Source organism: Lycium barbarum, chromosome 1 (genome assembly GCF_019175385.1).
Source record: "Lycium barbarum isolate Lr01 chromosome 1, ASM1917538v2, whole genome shotgun sequence".
NCBI classification, from domain to species: domain Eukaryota; kingdom Viridiplantae; phylum Streptophyta; class Magnoliopsida; order Solanales; family Solanaceae; genus Lycium; species Lycium barbarum.
The window spans coordinates 35,655,085-35,667,290 of NC_083337.1; the positions used below are offsets into that span (position 1 = coordinate 35,655,085).

Here is a 12,206-nt window from a genome sequence, read left to right on the forward strand (position 1 = left end):
GAATTATATTTATTATATATGCTAATAGTAGTAACTTTCCAGGGGAAATATACTGTAAAAAAGAAAAGCCTATACAAGTACCAAAGAGATATAAATAAATGGGGCGAAAAATAAAGAGGTCTCAAATAAAAAGTAAAACTCTTTAGGACAACAACTTGATATTCTTTCTATTGAATTTAGGAAAAGAAAAAGAAATCTGAAAGTAAAAGGTACAAAATGTGAAAAGCAATTATAATTGCCTTTTCCAATTCGATACATCTCTAGTGAGATGTACCACTAATATGATATTTATTATATGCCAAGTTAAGGGGGAAAAAACTGTTTTCTATATTTGAATTATAATATTAACTATGTTTCAATTGAGTCGTATTTCCTTTATTAGTGAGATTCCAATTGATTAATTTTCGTAGCTGAACTAGAGAATTAGCTATGTAGACATAATTTCACATTTAAATCATTCAACACAAACATTTTGCAAAAGTGATTAAAGCCAACTCCAAAAATCATTTCAAAATGATGGAAGTAACAACGAAACGTGGATATTCCTATGAGAGAATATCACATTCCTTACCTTTCCATTTAGTGGTTTAATTTACACTAAATAAGTTGGAATTGCTAAGTCTAGTTAGAAATTCTATATTTATAAATCGATAGGTGTTGAGATTTAAAAGAAATTCCAATATATCTTGAAAGACAAATGCGATCGAGGCATAATTATTATTATATTAAAAGTCTACAGTACTTTTATTTTATATTAAAAAGGGTTTAACTTATATATATAATTCACAATGCAATTTTTTGTTATTATTATTGTATTTTAATATATCGTAGCAAACTATTCTATATCGTTTATTGTGGACAGTTGTTCATTAGAGTATTATATTTTAGATGATATGGTTGTGCAAATATTCTTTTACACCATTATGCAAGTCATACTCACATCAAAAATAAAACCAGCAAATTTTTATTCACAGCCTGTTTAAAACTGGCATTTTTTTTATTTCGCAATTAAAATAAAACAAACTGGCAGATGGGTGGGAAAGGAATTTGCAAAGTTAAACGTTGTTAAGTACTTACTTGTTAGTATTATCTTAATTACGGCAACTTACTGTCAAAGTAACTTTGTAAATTATTGTCATTTCGACTACAAATATAGTTCATTTTTTCACCCTTTAGAGTATTCAAATTCTTGCTGCCAAAAAAACTTTTTCTGTTATAAGTAAACTTTTGTGTTTAACAGCTTATTCACAAGTACATAAATATATATACTTATATGTTAAGCTGCATAATCATAGCCCTCTTTCACCCCACTTCTATTTTCTTTCTGGGTATATATGGTTGACTTAAAGCAGTATAAATATGTCAGAGTTTACTTTAGTTTATTGATATAATAATTTGGGTTCTTGTTTATTCATGTGGTAGGTTCTTGATCCTGCATAGAAGCTACTATCCCAGATCAAGAAAGTGGTTAGTTGTTCACTATTTCTCTTGCATTCACTTGGTTTTCTTGTATTTGGAGTACTAACGCAAGTTCTATTGTCTGAGTATTGAGATGATTTAGTGATATTTGGACATGTTTCTGCCATTTCTTGATTAAAAATCTCTACTTTTTCTACTGAAAATTTGTGTTATTGGCTCACTTTGAAGTTGTATTTTCTGAGTATTGAAATACTTTAGTGCTACTTGGACATGTTTCTGCCGTTTCTTGATTAAAAATCTGTTCTTTTCCACTGAAAAATGGTGTTATTGACTCACTTTGAAGTTGTATTTTCTGAGTGTTGAAATACTTTAGTGTTATTTGTACATGTTTCTGCCGTTTCTTGATTAAGAATCTGTTCTTTTCAACTGAGAATTATTGTTATTGGCTCACTTTGAAGTTGTATTTTCTGAGTATTGAAATACTTTAGTGCTACTTGGACATGTTTCTGCCATTTCTTGATTAGAAATCTGTTCTTTTCAACTGAAAATTTGTGTTATTGGCTTACCCAAGTGAGCATCTTGTGCTTATTCTGTTGTATCAAGAATCTAATGAGGGAGTGATTGCTTTGTTTGCTGTGCTCTTTTACTGGTGTCTTTTCCAGTCAAAGTTGTTTTTTTGTAGTTTTTCATACTTTCTTTGTCATAGCAGGTTTTGATTATTGGAAGGTCATTGACTCTGCTGAATTTGATTGGTTAAATCAAATCAAGATTTGAATTTGGACTCTAATAGGAAGAGAAGGTTGTCTAGGGAATCATGTTATCTATCCAGAAATGGAAGTGTTCATGGTCCACAGTGGCTGCAGTTGCTTCAATTGTGACATTGGTTTCAGTTGTTCATTTATTCCTGTACCCGGTTGTGCCCTCCTTGGATTACTTTAGGACATTTCAGAACTCTTGTGTCAATATAAATAGATCCAATGAAGGAGAAAAAATTATTCTAAAGGATGATAAGTCAACTGAAGGAAGTGAAAGGAATGTTGATACAAGGGCGACGCCAATGATTGATCTGAATGTTCAATTTCCTGTTGATTTACACAATGCTGTGGTATATCGAGGTGCTCCGTGGAAGGGTGAGGTTGGCCGGTGGTTAGCTGGTTGCGACTCAAATACTTCTGCAGTTAAAGTCGTTGAGGTATGTGCACAAAGAAAAATATACATAGGAAAGTAGGAAACTGTGAACTGCTTTCTTTCAATTACTTATGTGAAGCTTCTTGCCTGTTGCTGTTTTTGGTAAGTTACCCTTTTTTTCTAACCTATTCGTCAATGGGTAGAAGTTGCATTTAATACCTAATCCAACAAAATCTGCAAGTTATGTTGCTCTTAGTTTCTGTTAATCCTGAGATAATTTAGCTCATTATAAGTGTACCTGTATCAGCAAATCAGTGGCAAGAGCTGCAGGAATGATTGCAGTGGTCAAGGCATCTGCAATCGCGAATTGGGTCAATGCCGCTGCTTTCATGGTTTCACTGGTAGGTAAACCTTCATGCACCTTATATCAACACTTATCTTGGAAACGCAGTTCTGATTAGTGTATCCATGAAATGGATGTTTTAACTTTGTTAAAGAGTGTTGCACATGGCATGCAGTGGATAGAAACAAGCAGAATACTCTCCCCTACACCCCCCCCCCCCTCCCCAACCCACCCCCTTCCCCTAAGACACCTTGTCAAGGCGCATTACCAGGTGTCAATTGTAAGATATTAGTGCTGTGAAATGTTAGGACTCGACTGTTGTGGCTTTGATTTGAACATGGCATTACAAGATTTAGAGATCTCTCCAACATTTCTAGCGAGTTGCATCTTTGGCATAACTTTGTTTTATATCCTCAAGAGATTGAATACAAATTGGTATTTATTTTGTGCATTGAATAGCCAACAACTAACTTTAAAATACTTGGTCATTTTGATTCATGTTGATGATTCAATGGTTCAATCTCCTTTCCATTCTTGCAAGGGGAATGATACAATGTTATTTCCTAAAACGAAACATGGAAGCACTTTTGGCATGTGACAAATACTGATATCTTTCATACAAAGAAATATACAAATTAAAGGCTTTCTGTATTTACTTTGTGGCATATTTCTTAAATATTTTGCTTTCATACTATAGGAGTCTGACTAACTCCGCCTGTGTGAGCTCGCTCACATTGCCGGTCCCAAGCCCGGATAAAGGAGGAGGGTTGCCGAGGGTCAATCGGAAACAGCCTCCCTACCCAGGTAGGGGTAAGGCTGCGTACATCTTACCCTCCCCAGACCCCACTATTGTGGGATTACACTGGGTAGTGACCAAGACCACTATAGGAGTCTGACATGGTTGCACCTGTAGTTAAGCACCTACTAGGTTGTGGATTGTCATAATGTATGCGCACAGATACAAATTCTGGGCTATTGTAAATTCATATATCCTTTTTGACCTGTCAAGGACCTTTTTATAGGTGAAACACAAACAAACTTATGTCAAATCAGGCAAATTGAGATCTCTCATCTGATTTTCTACATTACTAACATGCCCCATATCTTTTCAGGTGAAGGATGTTCAGAGAGGCAGGAGTTGAGCTGCAACTACCCTGGATCAAAGGAGCAACCTTTTGGGCATTGGGTTGTCTCAATTTGTCCTGCTTATTGTGACACTACAAGAGCAATGTGCTTTTGTGGGGAAGGCACAAAATACCCAAATCGTCCTCTTGCTGAGACGTGTGGCTTTACAATCAAGTAAGCCAATATATTTCTCATTAAACCTTTATTTGCATCTCTTCCATCACAAGAATCTGGCAGTAATTGCTTGTGTATGTGATTCAGTCCTCCATCCAAACCTGGTGGTGCTCCTGTGACTGACTTCACAAAAGCTGACCTCGATGTCTTCACTACAAATGGTAGCAAACGAGGATGGTGTAATGTGGATCCTGCAGAAGCTTATGCTTCCAAGGTGCTTTTCAAGGAGGAGTGTGATTGCAAGTATGACGGTCTTTGGGGTCGTTTCTGTGAGGTGTCTGTGCTAAGCACTTGTATAAATCAATGTTCGGGCCATGGGTTGTGTCGAGGTGGATTTTGTCAGGTAAAATCAGTCCTCATTGTCTTGTGTGAGGAAAGTTTCAAAGCATTTGATTAAGACTTAGACGTTGATTGCAGAATTTAGCCTTAATCGTTCTTCTTCTCATGTGCAGCAAGGCTAAAACATTCACAAAGTACAGAAGCACTGGAATAATTCAGTAGCAAACACAAAAACTATTCTCCGTAAATAATGTTCTAGCATTGCCTAGCTTTTGTTTTGTTAATTTTTCTGAAAGTTGTCTAGTAGACGCTTCCCCTATAGATCATCTTGTCATAATTTCCGCGGCAAACTATGAAGCACATCCGTTCTTTATACGTATCTAGTTACCTTCGGATAACTCTATCTTCTCTGAAAAAGTAATTTGAGAGTATAAAAACAGAGCTTTAACATGGTATATTCTAACACAAGTTCTTTTTATTTACATACTGCAGTGTGACAGCGGTTGGTTCGGAGCAGATTGCAGTGTACCCTCCCATTTGTCATCCATTAGAGAGTGGCCTCTCTGGCTACGACCAGCGCAGGTTAACGTTCCTGAGAATGTGAACAGTGGAGAAAATCTTGTCAATCTGAATGCTATCTCGGAGAAGAAAAGGCCCCTTATATATGTTTATGACTTGCCCCCAGACTTCAACAGTCTTCTTCTGGAGGTTAGAACAATTTCTTCTTGCCACATCTTATTTGTTCATTGGAGATTCTAATACCTATTTGCTTCCTGGGTATTGTAGGGACGACATTTTAAACTAGAATGTGTGAACAGAATCTATGATCAGAGAAATGCTACAGTATGGACTGACCAGCTGTATGGTGCACAGGTATCATCCAATTGTAAGTGTCTCCAACTAAGAAATTGAATGTTTGGGCAGACATTGATAAACTATGCTTATATTTTTTTTAGATGGCACTCTATGAAAGTATGTTAGCTAGCCCTCATCGGACATTGAATGGAGAGGAAGCAGACTTTTTCTTTGTTCCAGTTCTTGATTCATGTATTATAACTCGTGCTGATGATGCTCCACACTTGAGCATGCAGGTATTGATGCATTTTATTCTTCTGTATTGTTTGGTCAAAACAAATCACCTCTAGGATATAAATCTTGTTTTCATTGGAGTAATTCAACATTTGAGAACCCATGCAATAAGTAGAGTTGTCTTGCTGTTAGCAAGTTTACATTCTGTGCAGACATCTTAGCTAAACCATGATCTCCATTTCATGTCCTGCCAAAGTGCCTTTTTTACCAAGAAAAACCTCAGTATGACTATCTGTTCTACCATTTTGAATCTTTTGACAACTTTTTCCTGCTTCAAGTTGGGTGCTTTCTGACTACAATACTACTGACATATACCAATATAGTCTACCTCTACTTTAGAGAATAGATCCAGCTCTCAATCTTGGATACTTTTCTATTAATTGCAAGGTCTTATCTTTAACTTATATATATCTATATATAAGTTTATACAATCTTAAAATGTTGTGGTGTCTGGCTCCTAATACTATACAATTCATGAAACTACGTCTGTGTTTGTTATCACAATAGAAATGCATGTATAATGGCTTGAACATGTATTTAGGTTACACCTTTCCTATGATCAATTTCAGGAACACCTCCACGAGGGGTTGAGAAGTTCTCTGACGCTTGAATTCTATAAAAAGGCTTATGATCATATTATCACACAGTATCCGTATTGGAACCACTCATCTGGCAAGGATCACATCTGGGTATGATCTCTATAAAGATGTCCACATATAATTGTGTAGATAACAGTAATTAGAGATGCTTAAACTTCCATGGAGAGACAAAAAACAGAGAACATGAAAAGAAGCTGTAGAACTTTTATGGTATTGATGTCACTTTTTTTCTGTTAAGGCAGTTCTTCGCATGGGATGAAGGTGCTTGCTATGCTCCTAAAGAGATATGGAACAGCATTATGTTGGTCCATTGGGGTAATACAAACTCAAAGCATAACCATTCAACAACAGCATATTGGGGTGATAATTGGGATCCAATTTCCTCGGATAGAAGAGGAAACCACTCCTGCTTTGACCCAGATAAAGATCTCGTACTTCCAGCTTGGAAACGACCTGATGAAGGTTCCCTAAATGCTAAGCATTGGTCCAGGTAGTTTTTCCGTTCAATTGTCATCCATGAAACATATAGGTCTCTATCAAGATATAGTTGTTTTGAAATGCAGCACTAGTTCAGATTTTATTTTATATTGACAGGTCTCTATCAAGATATAGTTGTTTTGAAATGCAGCACTAGTTCAGATTTTATTTTATATTGACCAAGACCAAATGTGTTGTGTGCAGACCTCGTGAGGAGCGGAAAACATTCTTCTATTTTAATGGCAATCTTGGACCAGCTTATGAAAATGGAAGACCAGAAGCTACGTAAGTGATTGAGGCTAATAAGATTTGGATTTCTACTGCAGACGTGAAGCACATTATGTTCGAGACACTAACCTCTGACAGCTCACTCATTAACCATTATTGGTGGAAGAAAGCACGTTGGCCATTTGGATTTACGGTTTACAAATCATCCTTAGCGCGCAGCTTATGTAACTAAGATAATATTAATTAGGCTGCTGGTGAAATCTGCAGGTATAGTATGGGCATAAGGCAAAAAGTGGCTGAAGAATTTGGATCAACCCCTAACAAGGAAGGTAAGCTTGGCAAGCAGCATGCAGAAGATGTGATAGTGACACCACTACGTGCTGGGAACTACCACGAGGAATTGGGAAGTTCCGTCTTTTGTGGGGTTATGCCTGGGGATGGTTGGAGTGGACGAATGGAAGATAGTATTTTGCAAGGATGCATTCCTGTGGTGATTCAGGTACTTTATTATGGAATGCTTTATTCCAGTGGATTGTGACAGATTAGCGCTTTGGGATAATAGCATTTTTGGTCCCTAAGTTATTAGTATATTCTGCTTGTGGTCCCTTTTTAAAAAGTTTTTATTAATGCTTTTGGTCCTTGTGATATACTATTCAACATATTTAACCTTCAATTAATTGAAATGTGTGTTTTTGGTCCCTTTATGTAGAAAATATATTATATTTGACTATTTATAGAACTATGTTACCATCAAATGTAAAGTAACACTACAGATTTAACATAGTACATGAGTAATTAAGTGGCGATTTCTTCCCATCTGTCTAGCTTTGGTGGATAGAGTAACCTAGTGCCTTTTGCTCGTGGGAGTTGGTAGGTATCTCGTGGAATTAGTCGAGGTGCGCGCAAGCTGGCCCGAACACCATAGTTATCCCAAAAAAAAAAAAAAGATATTAAGTGCTAGAACGGTTAATACTTATGATAGATTTGTGAATATTCACAAGCAAAGGGATCAAAAGTACACAATACAACTAATTGAAGGTTTATTGTGCTTAGTCATATATTATAGGGACTAACATAAGAATTTACCAATAACTGAGGGGCCAAAAGTGCTATTAACCTTAGTGCTTTCATATGAAGTTTTTGGATGCCATGGGCTGCTTTTTATTTATGGCCTTTTGAAGCTCTTGCAAACTTGCTGTGCCCTTTAAGATTTATTTTTCTTATCAACCAAAATTTGCAATGCTTGTTGAACATATTTCTTCATTAGAATCTTTTTCAATCTATGTTTTTGGATTCTTACTCTTATGGCTTGTGTCTCTGACTTCCATTTCCCTATGTTCAGGATGGGATATACCTGCCATATGAGAATTTTCTCAACTATGAAAGTTTTGCAGTAAGGATACGTGAAGATGAAATACCCAATCTGTTAAACATTCTACGGGTAACTCTATGCTGTCTTCAGTTCAATGTAGAAGTCTTTGCTTCATTCATGGTTAGCTAGGATTGCTAATAGTAAAATTTACTTCTTGTAGAGTTTTAACGAAACAGAAATTGAATTTAAATTGGCGAATGTGAAGAAAATCTGGCCGAGATTTTTGTATCGCGATTCAGTTGTGCTTGAAGCTGAGAGGCAAAAGGCAGTACGTGGGAGTGTCGAGGACTGGGGTCTACAGTTTTTGCAGCTAGAGGAAGATGATGTCTTTGCCACACTCATACAGGTATGTGTCATTTTTTCTCTAATGCTTTGATGTCTGTTGATGCGTTATAAAAAAAAAAAATTGAATCTTAATGTCCTAATATCTGATTAATTGCATACCTAGATCTGAGTTTGTTCTTCTGCAAATCATTCTGAGAGATCATACAGCTCCATTTGTAATTTTACAAGGGGCATAAATATTGAGTTCTTTTCACAGTTGGATATGAACCAGTACTACAGCATATGATCTAAAAGTAATGAAGTTAAGAGTACTGCCAAAAAAATGAATATTGAGGCTGAGTGAGCATACTATCTTAAGTTTACTTAATCTACTCGAGTCACCATCATTCTCCTCCCCTCAAAGCGCTAGCATCTTTTTATATCCCTGTAAAGTCTAAAGTTTTTCTGGTTCTTTTTAAGAGATGGAGGAGAAAAACCTGTAGAAAAAATTAACTAGTAGATGACCGACAATGATTCTACCTTTTCGAAAAATTAATAGTATGTTATTTTGGTTTCTCCTTACAGCTGGTGTAAATGCTATTAAATGGTTTTTCCTTTATTTCCTTAGGTGTTGCATTACAAGTTGCATAATGATCCTTGGAGACGACAACTTCTTCTGCAGAAAAAGGAATTTGGATTACCTAAAGAATGCTTGCTTCGAACAGAGTGAGACACTACTTTATACTTAGACCTGAAACAGAATTCAACACATGGAGGGTTTTGCTTTGGATCAAATGCATTGTAAACAGATAGTATACAGCTTCACTAAGGCAAAAATTTTGGTCAGTATACCAATTTTTTTAGTTAGCTTAAGCCAAAAACATGTCTTCTATTGTCCTTATTCAGGCCATATTTTATACATGTAAATGAGTTAGCTTCTCTAGGAGCTATATTTTGTACAAGATGAAAATTAGCCACTTAGGGTACTACTCTTACCCTTTATTTCATGTTTATAGAGAAGTCATATATTTGATTCCCAAAGAGGAAAATAGTAAGTAGATGAAAGTTGTATAGTGAAATTCATGCCTGAAAATTTCAGGCCATTCTGTTGTCAAAGAAGTATAAGATTTATTCTATATCAAATAAATTTCAAGTGCTGTTTGTGTAAATGAACCTTGTGCCTTGTACATCTTCAAATATTATCCTGTCTTCAATTCTGTTTTTGAGTTATTTAGATTCAACAAAGAGCTGATGTTAGTCAAATACTCACATCTCAAGGTGTTGCATTAAAAAGTTCCACAATTTTGGCTACTGTTCACTATTGTACCCTTCCTTGTGGTTTATCTCGGTCACTTGGACTCAAGGAACAACTTTGCCAATTCATGTGGAGAACACTATTTGATTTTTCGAAACTTAAAAATTAAAATAGAGGAAAAAAACTATTTTTTGGAAATTAGGGATTGTATTAGTACACACTTTTGAGTTGTCCAGGGTACATGACACAGTAATAGTCATTGACAAAAGAAGATACAGAATCATATAACATTAAATTTTCAAAAGAAGTATTACTAGTACTAAACTTGGCTAGATAGTTGGCCACTTTATTCCCTTCCCAAACACATGGACCTGCAATCATTCATTAACAATGTTGAGAGTAGTGGAAATTTCCATTCTAGATCATACTTGTAACCTCGAGTGAATCAACTTCAACATCCATGGGTATCAACTTCTTTTGAAAAGCCACTTCCATTCTTGTATATGAAGTCATAGATTCAGTAAAAATGTTAATGGTATGTCATAAACTCTTGTTAAACACTATTGAGTGGGTGGAAATGAGATACTTTTAGGTGATCCTACTTTATCTTGATTTCTACTCTATTGTTCCTTGAGGAATAAGTTTCACACGTCAACTTTTCATTGGTTACCCTATCTATAAATAAATTTCAAATCTGTGAATCTGACGTTTGAAAATCTCTTAGATGTCTGTACTGATTCTTTAAATGACAAATTTAACTTTTAATTTAAAGAACTAAATGGGTTCTTTAAGACGACAAATGAACTTTTACTACATAGAGTGACAATATAAATAAATATATTACAAATAACAGTTCAACTTATATATGCTGAACAATGCAAAAACATTTGACATTGACAGTATAATTTAATATGCTGACAACAGATTTCTCATCATTTTATATCAGGTTATCAATTAATGTTCGTTATAAAGAGGCATCAATAATTATTGCATACGTAACTTGATTGTGTAACTTTTCTTTTCTTTTTAGTGTCAATAATACAACTTAAACTGTTCGACTTAATGCCAAGTATCTTAGTTTATGTGGTTATAAGAGCTACTTAAATTGCTTCATTTGTATATATTTTTTCTTTCTGGAGAATGTATTTCTTTTCTTTGAGCCGGAGGTCTTTCTGAAATAGTCTTTCTATCTCCATGATAGGAGTAAGGTTTGTGTATATTCTTACTCTCCCCCTAAACCTCACTTCGTGAAATTACGCTCGGTATGTTGTTGGAGAATGTATTACTGTAGAAGGTTTATTTAATGTTTCATTTTTTAATTCTTAATATTAACGTGCCTTTTGGACGTGTAAGGCCCATACATGACGATAGGGCCAAACAAGAGGGCCCTTCAAGAACAAACAAAATGATGACACAATTGTTGTGTCCCAAAAAGTGTACTAAGATAAATAATTGGTGTTCAATCATTTAAACAACTTTTTCATTCAAATAATTACGAAATAATCTCACCTTCAAAAAATTTATAATTGTCATTTTATGATGTGCAAACTTTTCTCCGAAAAGTTAAAAGATTCATATATAGTACTACGTTTTTCTTGGAACATGTCAATTTTGTGTAGAAACTAACACTTATAAAAAATAGCACATGCTTCTACCTTTTTTTTTTTTTTTTTTTTTTTTTTTGCGTGGATTGCCCTTTATTTGGGTGGTCTTTAATTTTTGCCCTTCAAATTGGTGGTCTTTAAATTTTACCCCCCGCCTAACACCCCAAGGTTGTGGGTTCGAACCCCAGCTCAGTTAAAAAAAAAATCGCAAGGCCGAATTTTTCAAATCTGCCCAGCAAAATTCTGCCTTAAGGCAAAATTTCTGCCCATGCAAATTCTACCTAAAGGGAGAATTTCTGCCTTAAGGCAGAATTTGCACGGGCAGAAATTCTGCATGTGCAGGCCGAACTGCTTGAAGGGCAGAATTTAAAGACCACCATTTTGAGGGGTAAAAATTAAAGACCACCCCCAGCGAAGGGCAATCCTGCAAATTGCCCTTCTACTTTCACGAAATAAATGTGCAATTTTTTTATATACTTTTACTGACATACTTTTCATTATTATTGGCGGAATAAGCAGATGATTTACAAACTATTTTAGCATGCTGATTTGACAAAGAATATAACATAAAGGGGCAGTTCGGTGGACAAAGTATCCGCGTTAGTAGGGTCAAGGAAGGACCACATTCCAAAGGGTGTGATGTAGACAGTCTAGCCTATGACATGCATTAGTGGCTATTTGCACAGCTCGAACCCGTGACGTATAGGTCACATGAAGACAACGTTATCGTTGCTTAAGGCTCCCCTTCTAACAAATAATAAAATATATTAGAAAGAAAGTATTCGAATAAGTGACACAAGCTAGTTATTAGATTAAGATACAAGTAACAGTTATAACCAGAAGCAGATCC

The 12,206-nt window shown here is 35.5% G+C and overlaps 1 protein-coding gene across 3 annotated transcripts; it reads left to right on the forward strand.

The window, feature by feature from the left end:
* Positions 1–1,229: 1,229 nt before the first annotated feature.
* On the forward strand, positions 1,230–9,666 carry LOC132634468 (probable glucuronoxylan glucuronosyltransferase F8H). 3 transcript variants are annotated; one of them, XM_060350669.1, is made up of 16 exons: positions 1,230–1,328; positions 1,423–1,467; positions 2,129–2,611; positions 2,855–2,948; positions 4,003–4,189; positions 4,277–4,532; positions 4,961–5,176; positions 5,255–5,341; positions 5,425–5,559; positions 6,127–6,246; positions 6,399–6,646; positions 6,838–6,918; positions 7,129–7,360; positions 8,204–8,302; positions 8,394–8,579; positions 9,126–9,666. In XM_060350669.1, the coding sequence occupies exons 3-16, from the start codon at positions 2,234–2,236 to the stop codon at positions 9,225–9,227; spliced, it is 2,421 nt and encodes an 806-aa protein (XP_060206652.1). In that variant the 5' UTR covers positions 1,230–1,328; positions 1,423–1,467; positions 2,129–2,233; the 3' UTR covers positions 9,228–9,666. The 3 variants fall into 3 exon arrangements, with proteins under 3 accessions (XP_060206652.1, XP_060206650.1, XP_060206653.1); XM_060350667.1 differs by having other exon boundaries at positions 1,269–1,467; XM_060350670.1 differs by lacking the exons at positions 1,230–1,328; positions 1,423–1,467 and having other exon boundaries at positions 2,471–2,611; positions 2,855–2,952.
* The last annotated feature ends 2,540 nt before the right edge of the window (positions 9,667–12,206 follow it).